This window comes from Ascaphus truei, chromosome 3, assembly GCF_040206685.1.
Source record: "Ascaphus truei isolate aAscTru1 chromosome 3, aAscTru1.hap1, whole genome shotgun sequence".
Lineage (NCBI taxonomy): Eukaryota > Metazoa > Chordata > Amphibia > Anura > Ascaphidae > Ascaphus > Ascaphus truei.
The window spans coordinates 147,131,814-147,151,248 of record NC_134485.1 but is presented as its reverse complement, the minus strand read 5'-3'; the positions used below and the strand labels follow the sequence as shown (position 1 = coordinate 147,151,248).

General features: G+C 43.8%; 2 protein-coding genes across 7 annotated transcripts in view; one reads left to right on the top strand and one right to left on the bottom strand.

The window, feature by feature from the left end:
* LOC142489230 (uncharacterized) overlaps nucleotides 1-19,435 on the top strand; it is a 138,033-nt gene that overhangs the window by 82,885 nt on the left and 35,713 nt on the right. For all 4 annotated transcript variants that reach the window (XM_075589637.1, XM_075589635.1, XM_075589636.1 and 1 more), the window contains one exon: nucleotides 15,805-15,894. In XM_075589637.1, coding sequence (XP_075445752.1) covers nucleotides 15,805-15,894 — 90 coding nt within the window. The remainder of the gene's footprint in view (nucleotides 1-15,804; nucleotides 15,895-19,435) is intronic.
* BCAS3 (BCAS3 microtubule associated cell migration factor) overlaps nucleotides 11,784-19,435 on the bottom strand; it is a 1,601,451-nt gene continuing 1,593,799 nt past the window's right edge. For all 3 annotated transcript variants that reach the window (XM_075589630.1, XM_075589629.1, XM_075589631.1), the window contains one exon: nucleotides 11,784-15,629. In XM_075589630.1, the coding sequence (XP_075445745.1) occupies nucleotides 15,593-15,629 (37 nt within the window). In that variant the 3' untranslated portion in view covers nucleotides 11,784-15,592. The remainder of the gene's footprint in view (nucleotides 15,630-19,435) is intronic.

The window sequence follows — 19,435 nt, the reverse complement described above, 5'->3', positions numbered from 1 at the left end:
ATTCACTTGGGAGTATCTCTAGTGAAAATACCATGCAATTAATTTACAACTCCATAAGTCAAGCATGTCTCGCAGCCCCCAAAACATATAGCATGAAATAAGCAGATATAAGCAGTGTCTTAATTATGAAAGTCTTATCTGTTTCTTGCTGTAGAGTAAGCTTCTCTGCTCTCCTGGAACCAGAGATGTGTGTTCTCTTGGTCAGTCTCTCCTGGGAGTCTCAAGAACACTGCTCTGTCTCCAAAGGTCAGCTCTCAGTCAGAGCTAAGGAGTCACTTCCTGTCTCAAAGGCAGGCTTTTTCTACCACCTCTAATCAGGCAGGTGGTGTTAGTTAATTTGCTACCAGCAGTTAACTACCACACTGCTGGATTAGAGGCACATTTGTGAACAGGGATAAGTCCCCTGTTACACTCCTATTTAACATTTGGGATGCACTGAAATCCAAAACCTATGCCAAACTAGGTGTACTTGACAGGAACAACTCCTCCCTAACTCTGCTTGTCAGAAAGTGTATCACACAACAGATGCTAATGGCAATTATCAACTATGGAGACATAGTATATGGCCGGGCATCCCAAACCCACCTTAGCAAACTTGATACCCTCTACAATTCAATATGCCGTTTTGTTCTCCAATGCAACTACAACACACATCACTATGAAATGCTCAAAGAACTAGATTGGTCATTGTGACGATAGCCTGTCACAGGTATTAAGGTTACACAAATCACTGGGTTGAACTGAACGAGGCTTAGATATAATAAAGTATATTTATTCCTTTGGATAGGTGAACACACAAAATAATACAGTAACAGACAAGAAGTACACTTACTTTGGGGATGGGGATGAGAAGTATGAAGCATAGCAATTCTCTCGCAATCAGGTAACATTCAGATGATATCTGAAGACAAAGGATAAAGGGTGGACAACAGTTTATAAACCTTTTGTGCCCTATCCTTAACATTAAGTACAGGTGATTGGTCTTCAATTAACTCTAGCTATTCATTAACGTGGGAACACAATTTGATACATGCCCCCCTGCTAGCTGGTACATGCGCAGTAGAGCTCTGGGGTCTCATTTCTGTAACCCCTCCTCTGCATCAGGAATGCCAGCTAGTCTCCCAGATTGGATTCTTGGCAGGATATGCTTTGTTGTGAGGTGTGAAATGGAACACTTGAAGACTTCTCTGGTTTGAGTAATCTCCGCCCTCATGCAAACAGTGGAGGTGACAAAATCCTTTGAACCATACTTAAGTCCTAGACATTGGGTCGCCTTTCTGGCCATATGCTACCCTGGTATGCAAAGGAATTTCCTCTGGGTTTTACCCATACTCTGGAACACAGTATGAAAGATAAAACATAAACATATTAAAATATCCGGTTCCATTGGGTCCAGCAGGTCCAAACTTCCCAGTTCTCAATGCCGGAACTGGGACACCCTAGGGTCCAATTTGCGACTTGCTATGACCTTCGGAACCGGAGATACACAAATACACTTAAAACCGTTTCTCATTTTAATACAAAAATCTCCGCTGTAAATTAAATCACGGTTTTTCACTAAATCCCCATTGAAAACAACGGGCTCCGCCGCCATAGACTTTCAATGGCAAACCGCCGCCGTTGGCGGCTATGAGAATCTGCCGCCATAGACTTTTAACGGGGCGACGCCGCCGTTGAAGTCAATGGGGGTTTTCCGCCATAGCCGGTCAATGGGGTTTGGCCGCCATTGGAGTCTATGGGAAAAGTCCCGAACTTTCAAGGGGGTCCATACTCCGTCGGGTTGGTCCAAGAGGGTCAAGGATGGTTCTGCAGCGATGCCGGAGCAGTGACTACAGATACCCCAAACCCTGATCCTCTGGACCCTCCGGAACCGGAGCTATGGATTACCAAATTTCAGCTTTTGACACTTAGCCGTTTTCCTGAGCCGTTTCTGCCACCGCCATTGGAACCTATGGCACGACCCGCTCTTCTCGGTTCGACCCTTATCGGGGGTCCAGGATACGGGGACCCGGTTGGGGTCGAGTGGGGGGAGGTCTAGGAACTAGGGGCAGAAAGAATTTTATTTCTAGGTGCTCTAGAACTGTTTATTCCCACGCCACTTGTCGTTGAACTTGACTTGTTAAGTGATCAAAGCTCTCCTATTGAAAATGTATCCGTTTTGCGGTTAAGCGGTTTGGGCGGCAGCCAACTCGTTCCTGGAAAGCTCTTGTGAGGATTCTCCATTGAAGTCAATGGGCCCATTGACTTACAATGGGAAACCGCCGCTCCTCCTCTCGGACGCCATCTGCTGGTCTTCTCAGGAAACAGGACCCAACAGCAAGATTCGCCATTGAAACACATGTGGTCTCAATGGCGGCCTATGGGAGCCTGCAAAATGGTGCCTGAAAAGGCAGGAAAATTACACAAAGGGCTATAATCACTAAACAACTATTAACCCTTGTGCTCCCGGATGGATCCTAGTGTGTGTGTGATACAGACACTGATTAAACCAGATGTTACAATAAACATGGGAACTGGGGAATACATATTTACATGGCATAACAAGGGTTAAATCACATTTCTGGACCTCAGCCCAATTAACCCCTTGTCTACCTGGTGAGGTCAGGGGATGGCCAAATGGGGTGTAACCCCTTTAATCCCGGGCCACCCCCTTTCTCCCTCTACACCTCCCCTTCTTAATGGGTGACCTATGGCCCACTGGCCCTAACGGGGAGTGGGGCACTGCTGGCACCATTAATGATTTCAGTCTCAGAGGGATAGTCCTGGCGTGAAAGTCCATCAGCATTGCTGTTTTCACTGCCCTTTTTGTGTTGAATGGTAAATTCAAAGTCTTGCAAAGCCAAGCTCCATCTCAGCAACTTGGCATTCTCCCCTGATACCCTCTGTAGCCAACTCAGGGGATTGTGGTCTGTGATGACCGTGCAAGCACTCCCATATACATAGGGCTGGAGCTTTTTGAGTGCCCACACAATGGCCAAGAACTCCTTCTCAATGGTGGCCTATGCCACTTCCCTGGGGAGCAGTTTGCGACTGAGATACACCACAGGGTGCTCTTTGCCGTCGTCCCCCACCTGGCTCAACACAGCCCCAACACCAAAGTCTGAGGCATCAGTCTGAATAAGAAAATGCTTGGTATAGTCTGGGGCAGCCAGTATGGGGGCTTCAGCAAGCGCAGTTTTCAGGGCTTGGAAAGCAGTTTCACAGGCAGGAGTCCAGGTAATAAGTACAGGCAGTTGCTTCTTAGTCAGATCAGTCAGGGGTTTGGCCACGGCGCTGTACTTTGGGACAAATTTCCTATAGTACCCTGCGGTGCCCAAAAATGCCATGACCTGTTTCTTGGTTTTTGGAACAGGCCACTCAACTATGGCTTCTACCTTGGCTGGCTCTGGTTTGAGATGCCCTCCACCCACCCTGTGCCCTAAGTACAGGACTTCTGCCATCCCTACCATACACTTAGTGGGTTTTAAGGTAAGCCCAGCCTCCCTGATCCTATCCAGCACCACAGTTACATGTCCTATGTGGGATTCCCAGGAGCTACTAAAGACAGCAATGTCATCAAAGTAAGCCCTGGCGTAGCTCTGCATCCCTTCCAGTAACCTATTGACCAGGCGTTGAAAGGTAGCCGGGGCATTCTTCATCCCAAATGGCATCACCAAAAACTCATAGAGGCCACTTGGAGTGATGAATGCTGACTTCTCCCTAGCCTCCAGGGTCAGTGGGATTTGCCAATAGCCTTTGCTCAAATCCATGGTGGTCAGATACTTTGCCCCCGCGAGTTCATCTATTAACTCATCCATACGGGACATGGGGTAAGCATCTGAAACTGTCCCAGCGTTGAGCAACCGGTAGTCCACACAAAACCGAGTGGTCTTGTCCTTCTTAGGAACTAGGACTACTGGACTTGCCCAAGGGCTCTGGGACGGAGTAATTACCCCTAGGGTCAGCATCTCCTCTATCTCTCTCTCCATACTTGTCTTGACCTCTGCTGACACTCTATAAGCGTGCTTATGCAGAGGCTGCAGGTCCCCTGTGTGTACTGGGTGTTTTGTGAGATGTGTGGTCCCTGGCATGTCAGTGAAGAGGGCGCTCAGTTGAGCTAGCATGTCCCTGGCTTCTCCCTTCTGCCTAGCACTCAACTGTGCCCCTATCTCTACCTGCTCTACAGTGTTTCCCTGCCTAGCCTCCCCTAGGAGATCAGGCAGAGCATTGCTCGCCGGATCCTCCAGCAGTGGGCTACAAATGGCCAGCACTGCTCCCATACTCGGTGCTCTGTATTCTTTCAACATGTTGATGTGGTATGTCTTGTGCCTCTCAGGCGCTACCTGTACAACATAGTTGCCCTCATTCACCTTTCGGATAACCGAGTACGGTCCCGACCAGGCAGCCATCAGCTTGTTCTCCCGAGTGGGTTTGAGAACAAGCACCTGCTGTCCTGGGATGAATTCTCTGCTACGGGCATGCTGGTCATACCATCGCTTTTGCTTGGTCTGAGCAGCCCTGAGGTGGTCCTGGCCACCCCATGAGCATCTCTAACCGGTCTCTGAGATCTACTACATACTGGATCACTGAAGCATCAGTAGCAGTAGTCTCCCCTTCCCATCCCTCATGGAATAGGTCCAGAGGTCCACGTACCCTGCGGCCATATAGTAGCTCGAAGGGGGAGAAGCCTGTAGATTCTTGCGGTACCTCTCGGTATGCAAACAGCAAGTGCTGCAGGTGAATCTCCCAGACTTTCCCCTCCGCCTCTATAAAGGTCCGTAGCATCTGCTTCAGGGTACCATTAAACCTCTCACATAATCCGTTTGTCTGGGGATGGTAAGGGGTAGTGCGCCGGTGCTGTACACCGCATGCATCCCAGAGACAATGTAACAGTTCACTCATGAACTGCGACCCCTGATCGGTTAGGATCTCACTAGGGAAACCTACCCTAGAGAAAATGTTCAGCAAAGCTGCTGCCACTGTCTTGGCACTTATGGTGCCAAGTGCTACCGCCTCAGGGTACCGGGTGGCAAAATCCACCACCGTGAGGATGTAGCACTTCCCTGACCTGCTAGGAATCATGAGGGGTCCTATCAGGTCCATCGCTACCTTCTGGAAGGGTTCCCCTATTATCGGTAGGGGTCTCAGGGGTGCATTCACATGGTCGCCCGCCTTACCTACTCGCTGGCAGGCATCACAAGAGCGGCAGAAATTGCTCGCATCTCGGGATGCCCCCGGCCAGTAGTAACGCTGTAATAACTGGGCTCACATCCTGGTGACCCCTTGATGTCCCGCTAACGGAATAGAGTGAGCTACCCGTAACAGTTGCTGTCGGTACCCCTGTGGCACTACTAGCTGTCGCTTAATGGTCAATCCCTCCTCTATCCCCGGGTTCCCTTCTTCTCTGTATAGGAGTCCCTTATGCCATAGGCAGCGCTCAGTGCCCTCCCCTGCCTGAGATTCGGACGCCCGAAGTCTCACGCCGGCCAGGGTAGGGTCTGCCTTCACTGCCTCCCTAAACTGGACTCCTAAGTCTGGCCACCCCCCAGTCATGTCATTGTCAGGGGCAGGGGACAGAGTGAGAGGGAACAGTAAGTCAGACTGTGGTTGCAACTGATCCTGGCTTACCTCCCCGGGCTCCTCTGCGCCCTCCGCTAACGTTGGTCCCAAAGGCTGGGGGACTGGAGCGGCCGCCGCCGGCATTGCCGTGGTCTGGCTCCGGGTAACCGCCGCCACTGCAGCAGGCTGGGGCACATGGTCGTAGGCGCAGGTCATCGGTCCCAGGTCATTGCCCAAAAGAATTTCAGCATCCAAACCGGGTAAAACCCCCACCTCCCGCACACCCTTGCCCACCCCCCAATCCAAAAAGATGCGGGCCACCTGCAGGAAACGTGGCTCTCCGTCGGTCACAGTTATCTGCATCCCAGGGCCTGGGAGCAATTCCTCTGGCCGGACCATATCAGGTCGGACCAGGGTCACTGCAGCTCCTGAATCCAGCAAGCCGACTGCTTGCCGGTCACCGACTGTGACCGGGGTGAGATGTTTGCTCCGGCCGTCCATCTGCTGCAGGTCTGCACTGAGATGTCCTCCGCTCCTGGCTGTAGGCACCGATGAAACCGGGATAGGGGTGACATGGGACGTCTCGCTGGGAGTTGTTTCCATGACCGGTCCTGGTTCTTTGGTGGAAGCCACCCGCACGTGGGCTACCGGCTTCGCAGCTGGGGTGCGTTGCCCCCGATGGGGTCCATTGGAATGCAGGGGTTCCGGGCAATGTGGTCTGAGGTGACCAGTGCTATTACAATTGTAGCACCGGCGCTCATGCTGGAGCTCTCCCGCCTTCTGTGAACCCGCGGGCGGCTTTTGGGTCCACTGGGGGGTAGTAACAGGCTTCTTGGCCGGCACCGGCACGGCCGCTGCTTTGGCTGGTACCTTGGCGGTCATCTGGGACCGGCTGACCACATAGTCATCTGCCATCCTCGCCGCCTCTGTGTAGGTCTTGGGTTTTTTGTCATACAACCAAGCTCTCACCGCCGGCGGGCACTGCTGCATGAGCTGCTCCTGAAAGATGAGGTCCAGCAGGCGTTAGTAAGTCCTGGCCTCAGAGCCCTCCACCCAGTGTAGCCCGTACAAAGCCATGCGGGTCACATAGGTGACGTAGGTCTCCTGAGGCTGCCTCTCCTCCAGCTGGAATTTACCCCGGTAAGCTTCAGGGGTAAAACCGTGCTGAAATAGCAAAAGTTCTTTCAGGTGGTCATAGTCATCAGCATACTCCTCTGTAAGCGCCATCAATGTCTGTTTAGCCAAGCCGGAGAGTAGCGGGTCCAGGCGTGCAACCCTATGCTCGGGAAGCACCTTGTACCGCCGGCACTGTGTTTCAAAGTTCCTTAAAAACATGTCGATCCGATCAGTGCCTTCCACGTACTTGGTGAGACTGTGCTTGTCCAGTTGGAGTTCATCTTTGCGGGGTTGGACCGGGGGGCAATAAGCGGGTCTGTTCACTGCCATAGAGAGAAACTTTAGCCGCTCCTCCGCTGTCCCTCGGTCTCCCCACTTGGTAATCAGTGCCAACATTTCGGGGGTAAACGGACTGGTGGCCGCAGCCATCAGTGCCTCTCCTGTCGCACTTGTACCGGGAGGTGCACTTGTCCCCTCCCCGGGATTCTGCCACTGCGGCACTGGGTTTAGTCCCTGATCTCCGAGCGGCTGTACAAGGGCAAGCTGAGCCGTATCCTGAGACTCTGCCCGTTCGGCTTCGTATGCCGTGATTGCGACAACCATGTCTTCGACCTCCTGGTCCTCATATTCCAGTCCATAGTCACGGCACTTGTCTCTTAGCTGAGTTCTAGTCCTCAGGTAGTAGATGCTCTCCGCTTCACTCATGGTTCTGGGACGTGAGGTGGTGTGACAACTTGCGTTACTGGTTGCACTACCGTGTGTTCAATATCTTTAGTCCCAGGAACTCACAATTACCCCACTAGATCACAGTACCCCGCAGAATACTGTAATCCAGGTCCAGTTCAATCCCGCCGCTGCCACCAGTTAACTTAATAGCCTGTGACGATAGCCTGTCACAGGTATTAAGGTTACACAAATCACTGGGTTGAACTGAACGAGGCTTAGATATAATAAAGTATATTTATTCCTTTGGATAGGTGAACACACGAAATAATACAGTAACAGACAAGAAGTACACTTACTTTGGGGATGGGGGATGAGAAGTATGAAGCATAGCAATTCTCTCGCAATCAGGTAACATTCAGATGATATCAGAAGACAAAGGATAAAGGGTGGACAACAGTTTATAAACCTTTTGTGCCCTATCCTTAACATTAAGTACAGGTGATTGGTCTTCAATTAACTCTAGCCATTCATTAACGTGGAAACACAATTTGATACATGCCCCCCTGCTAGCTGGTACATGCGCAGTAGAGCTCTGGGGTCTCATTTCTGTAACCCCTCCTCTGCATCAGGAATGCCAGCTAGTCTACCAGATTGGATTCCTGGCAGGATATGCTTTGTTGTGAGGTGTGAAATGGAACACTTGAAGACTGCTCTGGTTTGAGTAATCTCCGCCCTCATGCAAACAGTGGAGGTGACAAAATCCTTTGAACCATACTTAAGTCCTAGACATTGGGTCGCCTTTCTGGCCATATGCTACCCTGGTATGCAAAGGAATTTCCTCTGGGTTTTACCCATACCCTGGAACACAGTATGAAAGATAAAACATAAACATATTAAAATATCCGGTTCCGTTGGGTCCAGCAGGTCCAAACTTCCCAGTTCTCAATGCGGAACTGGGACACCCTAGGGTCCAATTTGCGACTTACTACGACCTTTGGAACCGGAGATACACAAAAACACATAAAACCGTTTCTCATTTTAATACAAAAATCTCCGCTGTAAATTAAATCACGGTTTTTCACTAAATCCCCATTGAAAACAACGGGCTCCGCCGCCATAGACTTTCAATGGCAAACCGCCGCCGTTGGCGGCTATGGGAATCCGCCGCCATAGACTTTCAACGGGGCGACGCCGCCGTTGAAGTCAATGGGGGTTTTCCACCATAGCCGGTCAATGGGGTTTGGCCGCCATTGGAGTCTATGGGAAAAGTCCCGAACTTTCAAGGGGGTCCATACTCCGTCGAGTTGGTCCAAGAGGGTCAAGGATGGTTCTGCAGCGATGCCGGAGTAGTGACTACAGATACCCCAAACCCTGATCCTCTGGACCCTCCGGAACCGGAGCTATGGATTACCAAATTTCAGCTTTTGACACTTAGCCGTTTTCCTGAGCCATTTCTGCCGCTGCCATTGGAACCTATGGCGCGACCCGCTCTTCTCGGTTCGACCCTTATCGGGGGTCCAGGATACGGGGATACGGTTGTGGTCGAGTGGGGGGAGGTCTAGGAACTAGGGGCAGAAAGAATTTTATTTCTAGGTGCTCTAGAACTTTTTATTCCCACACCCCTTGTCGTTGAACTTGACTTGTTAAGTGATCAAAGCTCTCCTATTGAAAATGTATCCGCTTTGCGGTTAAGCGGTTTGGACGGCAGCCAACTCGTTCCTGGAAAGCTCTTTCGAGGATTCTCCATTGAAGTCAATGGGCCCATTGACTTACAATGGGAAACTGCCGCTCCTCCTCTCGGATGCCATCTGCTGGTCTTCTCAGGAAACAGGACCCAACAGCAAGATTCGCCATTGAAACACATGTGGTCTCAATGGCGGCCTATGGGAGCCTGCAAAATGGTGCCTGAAAAGGCGGGAAAATTACACAAAGGGCTATAATCACTAAACAAATATTAACCCTTGTGCTCCCGGATGGATCCTAGTGTGTGTGTGATACAGACACTGATTAAACCAGATGTTACAATAAACATGGGAACTGGGGAATACACATTTACATGGCATAACAAGGGTTAAATCACATTTCTGGACCTCAGCCCAGTTAACCCCTTGTCTCCCTGGTGAGGTCAGGGGATGGCCAAATGGGGTGTAACCCCTTTAATCCCGGGCCACCCCCTTTCTCCCTCTACAGTCATCACTTGAGTCTAGGCACAAAGTTCATGTTTCCTGCTTGCCTTCAAATACTTTCTGGGCAAGCTACCCGTCTACCTGAACAAGCTCCTCACCCCTACCACATGCAGCACTTATCTGAGATCTGACTCCAAAAGACTGTTCATGGTCCCAAGGTTCAGCAAAGTATCCGGCCGCTCCTCCTTCTCGTACCGTGCACCCCAAAAGTGGAACAATCTACTGGAGACTCTCACAACCACCACCAGTCTAGGTTCTTTCAAAACTAAAGCTGTCTCACATTTTAATCTGGTCTGTAACTGTTACATACGCCTATAAAATATATTATCTCTAACTGTGCATGCAATGTCTTGTATATAATGTATACCCTATTCACTTATGTAACTATGTATTGTAACCATGTATTATTGGTCATCTTAACTATATGCCCAGGACATACTTGAAAACGAGAGGTAACTTTCAATGTATTACTTCCTGGTAAAACATTTTATAAATAAATATATGAAAACAGCAGTTGTGTGTTGTGAAGTATCGAAAAACATGTGATTGCATGTAAAAAAAAATGTGCCAATCACTCAAGAAAGATTATTTGATATTTACAATATAAAAAGTGCTGATGCAGTCATGTCTTAGTGAAGGGTCTGTACACCATTTAGTATCGTGCACTACTTACAGATAGTTTTTTACGATAGAGGAGTTTTGGGTGGAGCCAACAGTCTTTCAAGGTACAAAATAGTATTATCCGGCATAGTAAGTTCATTTTCAATAGCTGGTGGATGTAATTGCACCTAAGAACGTAAATTGCTTGGCAAAGGTTGATAGAAGAAAAACAAACTGTGTGGCAATTTACGTAGCAAATGTATATTATTCTAGACTACTGTCCTTTGTGTGCATAAATACCCCAAATTAACTAACTAAACATGATCCCCTGTCCCTTGATACATGATCCACCTGTTCTATTAGTTTAGGATTAGTTCTACATTTTACACCACTCGCTGAAGACATGTATCAAGGTAACCACAGAAAGGTGTGGACTGTTGATAAAGGACACTCCTTACGAATCATTTGAAATGCTTTTTCTTATAGCACCGAATATAAGATTGTATGCTCTTTGAAGCAGGAGCTTTGCAAATTCTATTATCTATAGAGCTGCATACACTGTCAGTGGTACATAATAAAATAAAATAGTACTACACAGTCCTTTAGAAGTTATTTATTACCTGCATTTAATGTATTTGACTCATGCTTATTACACAGACTATTCAGATGACACAAAAAAGAAACCAAACGAAGCAATTAAACTATGTCAAGCAATTCCTCTCATTACAACTGCTAGTTCTCCTTAATTGCAATCAAAGTAATAAAAAAAACAGTGTTAGATGAAGCTTATGTGTCCCTTTTTTCATCCTACAGTAGGTGTCTTGTAATGACAAAAAATATTTTAAGAGTTACAGCTGTATATATAGACTGTAGCATATCTTTGTATCTCCAGAATTGAAGAACTCACTGAGTTATTATGCAGTGTCATATACCGAGTAGACTCCCATGGTAAAAAAAAATGTACAGTTGCAGTGTACACCTAAGCACTCTGCCATGAACACAATTTGCGAATAACGTGCATTATATGCATTTCCCCTTTAGTTTAACACAGCACGCATTAAATAGGATCCCCAAAGAGTAATTATGCTGTTTAATTGTATTGTTTGGTGCTAAGCTGAACTGATAAAAAAAAGCACTGGTCTAATTTGCAACTTTTTTTAATATTTGGGAGTCTTCTAAGAACAGGGAATTTGCACATTTCTGTGTTGCAGCACTTCTAAGAAGTGATTTAATGCCTGCTAGTGCCAAATACATTCTCAGTAACATCGCTCAGCATTGTGCTCTAGCTTGTTCTATGATCATCAGGATACAGCAGATACTGTAGGCCATTTGAGGCCACAGTGAGCATAAAAGCAGCATTTGCCTCCCATTAAAAGAACTCTCCCCTATGGCTGCTCTTTGCATAGACTGAAAGAAAAGAAGAGCCAGGATGACAACACAATCCCTTCTGTGTGCGTTAATCGCCAGTTGGATTTGTACTTTCTGAAGTGAGTAGTGACCTTGTCTTGAACTGTGCTTAAAATTCTTAACTAGAATACAGTGACATGACAATATGATTGTGTATTTGCGATAATTAAAGTGGACTCAGGCATCAATGCACAGGTAGGGAATACATTCTTGTAGCTTACTAACAGATCACATAGAAAAAGGCATGAAAAAGGGAAGACGAAAACACAGTGGGATGGTATTTATTTTTATTCATCTGTCTGAGATTCTAGGTTGCACACAAAACTTCTCTGACATCATACATCTGTCGTACAAAGCAATTTAAAATAGAAGTGTAATTTCTTAGTCCATGCATATTTATGGTTTGTTAGAGATGTGCATTATAATGGTTAAAGGTGCATTCACTCTTAAAAGTGGTCAACATCATTGTTTCTAAGAGATATCCTTCATTACCATCCATTGTATCACTTCCAGCGGACTGATTTGTTATAAAAAATTAAATTTGTTTTTTAAATTAAAAGTATATATTGCAATTTACTGCCACAACAACACCTGACGCTTTTCTTCTCCTGCACCCCTCACTATCTTTATTGCTGGGCTTGTTTGTCAAGAAAACAAACTGCGCTAAAGGAGACTTTGGGCCTAATTCTATATATTCCAAGATCAATGGGGATTTTCAACTGAGAAGGACCTGAATAGCCACTTCATGCTACAAAGAATTACCCCTGTGATAGAGAACTGGGGAGGGGTTTCGTTCGCCATTTATCAATGTCATGAAATTGACTAAATTAAAACTTGTGACCCAAAATAATTAATTATGAAACAGTTAAAAAAATAGTCTTCCATAGAGAAGAAATAACCTGCTAGCATTTATCTCAATTTCTAGATTGTAATCTCAACCTCCCAGATTGTAACATTTTTGGGGCAAAGACCTCCTTCCTATTGTCTCAGTTTGTCTTGACATACTCTTGCCATACAATGGTATTATTCTCCCTCCCACAGTGTACTGCACTACAGGATATGTTGGCGCCATACTTCAAGAAAAGAGGTCCATTGCAGATTACAAAATAATTAATTTTACTATTGATTGCGTTGTATATGATAATCCTTGCTTATATTTTTCATGCTGTTGTATGTGAGGTAAAAAAGTGAAATAGTATTGTGGCTTATTAAACTTCTGTTCTGTACTCTGCTCTGGAAACCTTAGCTTGCTCCATATTCTAAAAAGCATACAAGTTTGATGGGGCACGTTTTTAGCTCAATAGGCTGATCTGACTATGCTTTATGATTTACCATCACGATTGGAAAACTGCACTAATGATCACAAAAAGTTAATTATTTTTTTAATGACTTCATGGAATAGAATACAATGCTATAACAAGTAAGCTCTCCTCTATGATTTTTCACCAACTATTCAGCTGATATACGGGCGCAGAATATTCTTCTTTATAACTGAGTCCTACGTTTGTAACTTTTTAAATTGCTGTATTAAATAAGAGCCACTGAACAAAACTGTACATGACCTGTTGCGTTTGTTGAATTTGTTAAGGATGCTTTTGTATTTGCAAAGCTGTGCAAGGTATGGTGCTCCGAATACAGCAATTTACTTAAAGGGGCTAACTGCACATACTGTATTGTCATATTTAATACGTTGAAGTGCACCACTACTTTACTGCTGTATACCAAAACAGAGCAACTACTCCTTAGTAGTATCAATCAGTGATACTTTGTTTAATAAGCGATACTTAGTTTAATATCCCTAATTTAATTGTTAATGCCTACATTTAAAAATGGTTTCAATGTGATTTACTGTGATTGTTTTCTTTCTTCCTTATGCTGCAGTATTCCCAATATATCTGCTAACATAATTTTTTGGTACCTTTGTTAGACTTGTAAACAATGGCTTCCAACTGCTATGTGAAATAATTGTTTTTGTTGTGTTTAAATGTGTTTAAAAGTGTTTTTTTTTAAAGGAGAAGTTAAAAAAAAAACAGTGCTGGATATCTGTGAGTTTTTGATTTTCTGTTTCTGAACTCACTTTTGGAGGGATTGCACCTTTAACTGAAGGAAAACGTAACAAAACATAAAAACACAACTACACACTATCATGATGCAAACTTTCCGAATAGTTTTCTACATTTTGTAGACATCGAAAATGATATTTTCTGCTGAGAATATCTTGATGCTTTGGGAGAAGAGCAGCTGATGAGGGAATTAAGTAATGACAAAGTTTTATTAACTTCTACTTCTGCATCAGGGGTCACTTATTCTTACTAAGCAGTGCTAAGACCTAACACACTTTACCGCCCATTTACCTGAATGCGTTACGGCCTCTTTGGTTTATCATCACTTGCAAAGAGACCCCTGTGATCAGTGACCAAATGTGACTGGTCAGTGTTTTCACCTGTAATACACCTCCAACATCACCAACAACAGATTTAAGTTACCACATGTTTTGTTTTTCACTTTTATGTCCTCAATATTGTGCTTCCACAGTTATAGCTCAGGGTGGTAACCTGGATGGATGAACGGTAGGTAGTATGTAAGTGTTCTCAAATCACAATGTTAACAAGAATGTTTCAGCCTAACAATCTTGAAAGCTTCTTTAGAGCAAAGCAAAAGCTTTTATTTTCTCCTGCTACAGGTTGATGTTTGGGGGATATATGGATTATGATTTACTGTTTAATTTTGTTATTGATATTTGGGTGTGTTTAGCTGCTAACTATTTTTGAGGTTAAATCTAGCTATCTTAATTTATTTTAAAAACAAACTTGTTAATATTTCTTAATAATTATTCAACATTTTCTGGCAGTAAACCCTTTCCTCTGTCACCTTCGTATAGTGCAATGGGGTTTATTTGTGAAGTAAAGGCAGGAATGCAAATAGACCCAATTAGTGCAATACACTGTACATCTATTTATGAAATAACGTTATCTTTAGATGGAATGAAAATTGAGGAAGCAAAGATACATAGCAAAAAGTGCTTCCTAATTTCAGATTTTCCTATTCAATAAAAGCAAGACAATTGTGCCATAAATTGCAATACTGTATAGTTTGCATCATTGCATGGTCACTGTTTGTTAAAATGAATTAAATATAAAACCAGTTTTAAAACAATTGTTACACTCTTTACTATGTATTATTCCAATGAAGAAACTTCAGCACAGTTCTGCACACCAAACTACATATAAAATAATCAAATATTTGTTAGAATTTTCAGTACAACAAGATTGCGCGTGCACATTCCCAGTTCTGTTATTTCTCCCAACAAATATTTTTGCCAGGATAGCCAGTGTATGGTCATATCATTACAGAATATAAATACAGGTGGAAATTCAAAATTATGATTGTCTATATGTATTATTTTCCAAACATGGCTGGGCTCTTCAACTGGCGACCTGCAAAGGGCCTTGATGTGACTCTTGGACTCTAAGCTGCCCAAGCAAATAGAATGAAATTAGCAGGAGCAAAGTGCAATTTTTAACACTAAAACTCACTTGTAGGTTAACATAATGTAAATATATATGGTACAGATGTTATACATGGTTGACATTTTTTTAAATATTTTTATTTTCAAGTTTTTAGATGTATGTAAAATGACATTATAATAAGCATGTGGCCCTTCTGCTCCTAAATGTTTCCTGATCTGGACCCTTCAGAGAACTGGTTAAAGAGCCTTGTCATAAAGTCTATGCATCAAGGCACAGAAAAGATGAAGTAGAATATCATGCATCCAATTCTCATATGTGCATTGCTTAATTTTGCAGGACGACCTAATTTTCCTTATGACACTCTGCAAATCATAAATGGACTCACAGGTCAAAAGAGGAGGAAAGACGAAAATTACAGTTTTAATATCAATTTATGATTAATATCAATTGCCTTTAGACATGTCTTCTTTTTTTTTACTTTTTGTTGCAATTGTTTTTTAAAGGAATCCTGTGGGGAAAAGGCTGAGAGGTTGGCTTTCGTTAGTAGGGAGAGGTGTTCTGTAGCCATCAAAATTGCGTGGAATGCTGCCGCTTGTGGATCCTGAGCTATTACTTAAAGTCTCTATGCTTCCGTCTCGCTGAAGTTCTGCAAAAATAAAGAGAAACAAAGAATTTGGTTAATATTCCAGGAACAAGAAATGTCTACAGTGGATTAGAATCACGAATAAAAAAAAATCAGTAATAACAGTTGTAACAATTTGTTTTAAGGCAGCAATACCCAAAAAATTTATGAATTTTTGTTTTTTCTTAATATGAACTAGGGCTGTGGTGCGAAAACTGGGAGGCGCAAGATTATTCAGGGGGGTCACGTCACCCCACGGCATCATTTGAAGCCGGGAGCCAAAGAGAAGGTAAGGGAGGGGTGGCGCAAGCAGGGAGGGAAGCATTTAGATATGACTTAAATAACTTAAATAACGTAGAGTTATGTCTGCATTATTTCCCTCTTCTCAACTCTCCTCCAAAAGCCCTATTTAATTGTCCATCTGGGAGCAACAATACTTAAATAACGTCACGTTATTTGGAGATAACATGGCATTAACCTGAAATAACATGATGTTTACGTTATGCTAATTCTAACACGGACGTTATTTTTGGATATCATTTGTTTTGTCTGTATGCTGTACAACTCGGGGAAAATAACATCCGTTCCTGATTTAGGTAAAGGTCACGTTATTTGTTCTGATTTTATGGCGTTTAGTGAGTCTAGGACAAAGATAGCTATAGGGTCACCCAAACAGAAGCTGCAATGTTTAATGGCACAGATTTCTATTTCCCGCCATAGTGAGACTGACTCCAGTCGCCATATTATTTCTACCAGAGAAGAATTCTTCATGGAGAACTTAAAGTTAAATATCTCTGAAACCATGGGGTCCCCGTAGTGCCATAGTAGTAGTGCTAAGTGCTCTTGTTTCAAATAAGGTAAAAAAATATATACATATGTAAGAGAATCAAGAAGCATGGATTGCTGTTTTAATATAGCAGTGTGTATATTGCTGTATATCTACAAATTAAATCTTAAAACTCCCCTTTTCCATTAAGCATTTCAATAGATTAAAAAACAAAATGATTACCCTCTCTCTAATCAGACTTGACTATGCACTATAAACCTAATTTCATTACATGTACTCCTACTGTCCCCGTAAGTTTTCCAATATACCACTTATACTGTAACCTGTTTCCCCAGATCAGTCCTTATTTACTTCTGTGTATAGAAGCAAAGATAGATCAATAAAAACTGTAGACAACAGAAAAAGACTATTAAAATCACCAAAATTATGTTTTCTTTTAAAATATCACCAGTGGTCGAACTGTGATGGTATATGTTCTATGGAGTTCCAGAGTGTACCCTTACATTTTTATTTACAAATTTACAATTCCAGTTAACTTTGATGTAAATCGGGATTTATATAAGAAAGGCTCACCCCTTTTCCTTTATAGATCATAAATATTGCTTAAATCTCTCTAAAATACAAATTCAAAATGCTCTGCCACAATGTTAAATAAGGGTAGATCTTTTTTGTAAAGTCACTTGGACCACTGAATTCCACGGATTACATTTGTAGCGTAGCCCATACTCAAGCATATAGCTGCCTTATGTAAACCTGTCAGGCCTTACAGAAATTTGGTAGCTGCATTGTATGTATGTATATGTTTATTTGTATATCACCATCCATGTACAGGCATACCCCGCATTAACGTACGCAATAGGACCGGAGCATGTATGTAAAGCGAAAATGTACTTAAAGTGAAGCACTACCTTTTTCCCACTTATCGATGCATGTACTGTACTGCAATCGTCATATACGTGCATAACTGAAGTAAATAACGCATTTGTAACAGGCTCTATATTCTCCCAGCTTGTGCACAGCTTCGGTACAGGTAGGGAGCCGGTATTGCTGTTCAGGAAGTGCTGACTGGCGCATGCGCGGTCTGCCATTTGCCTATTGGGCGATATGTCCTTACTCGCGAGTGTACTTAAAGTGAGTGTCCTTAAACTGGGGTATTCCTGTACATAGTTGTTATTCCGACATTGCATTACATGGGGCCTACTCGTGGGTCAAATATTATCTATTTCTCACAAATTAAATAAAGTCTCTGCTTAATGGCAACATAGAAAACAAAATATGCTGGTAATTGTATGGTTTGCCAACGTCACTATGCATTTTTGTCTCCTATCTATTTCTGTAAAGTGTGCATACTTGGTTTGTGCTATATATAAACACATATACATTGAACTAGAAAAATAAATGACTGCCCTTAAGAGATTATATTCAGGTGAGAGAATGAGAACACTTGCCCATGTCCACATTGCTCTAGTTCTGTATCTTAAACTGGGGTATCACAATGCACAGGCAATTAAATCAAACACATCAACATTAGGCTACGGCCCTGGTGTTGGCTGCTGCACATGCGCCTGGTGTCCTGGCGGCGCGTGCACAGCCTAAAGCTGCAATCTGCGGTCTGTATGGAGCGATGGGAGGCACGGGGCATGGCCAAAATGGGATTGGGACCGAACAAAGGTGTCTCAGTTGCTGTGGCACCGTAAGCATCCAGTACAGTATTTCTGACATCTGTCTTGTACACTGAGAGCATTCTTATGGCACTGATTTCCCTGATTTCACTCTGTTTTCAGAGCTTTGGCTTGGAGCTCCCCCCCGCCTCCTTTGCCCCCCCCTCCCCTTCGCTGCCATTGGCTCCGAACATACCACGTGACCGGGTCGCCGCATGGGAAGACAAATTTCTTATCTTCCCTGCTGGCTGATGCACCCCAGTGCTTTATGAGCCAAGACAGCAGAACCCACTGGGGCCTGCCTGATTGAGATGAGTATCTGGTGTGCGGCGTGCGCGCCGCTGTCACCACCAGGGACCCAGTCTTAGGTTGAAAATCTGATTCATTATTTAATCTCACATATTTATTTTCTTGGAGGAGCTGTTCTTATGAACCTCAAATGTAACAATTAAATACAGCCTAGCTTCCATTTTATACAAATCACAGAGATATACTTCTAACATTTCATTCAAACTTTTCGTTGGGAAAATTGCTGGTGTAAAAATAATCACGGCACTAGTCAGATCGGATTTTGGGTTTTGGTTAGACTTTAGAAAAAATTGCAATTGCAATATAAATCTGGTTTTAGTAGCAAACACTGAAGAGGAACGTGTTCTGAATTTTCAGCATATTTCTCCATTAAAGCACAAAAAGTCAAATTTTTTTAAATATTTTTTTTTTCTTCCCATTTTTGATGCTTAAAAGCTATCTACAGTTATCACCAAATTTACATTTGTCAATATTTTAACTCAATACAATCCAAGCCGATACATAAAGTTATAAATCAATGAAAATTGTGGTTTTATTTAAATTATGCGTCAACCTATATGGTTGTTACTAAATAAGTAAAAGTAATATTACTTCAAGGTCATCTTATTGTCTTATTTATCGGCCATATAGAAAGTGCAACGTTTTGAGAAAAGTGATTTAATGCACAGATTGGTGAAGCGGAGGATCTAGTTAGATTTCCATTCCAGCTCAGTGTGACCTTGGGCAAGTCACTGCTTGCTTGCTGCCAGTGACCTTGGGCAAGTCACTGTTTGTCTGTGTAACCGTCCATGGCATATCTTGGTAAGGCACTGCCTAGGTGCAGCAGGTCTCTGGGGACGGCAAGAGGGAAAATGGGCTGCTTTCCCTTTTTATTACATTTTTTAATATATGTAGGATTGAAGCAGGGGGTCTCCCGAGCGGAACCGCATTCATTTTGGCTCTGCGGACGCCATGCTCCCAGAGATACTTACCTCCTTAGGGGGTGCCGGTATCTCCTGCTCAGGTTAAAAGCCTCCCCAGTCACATGGGCCAATAGGTGACAACCTATGACATCACAGCTTCACATTGGCCAA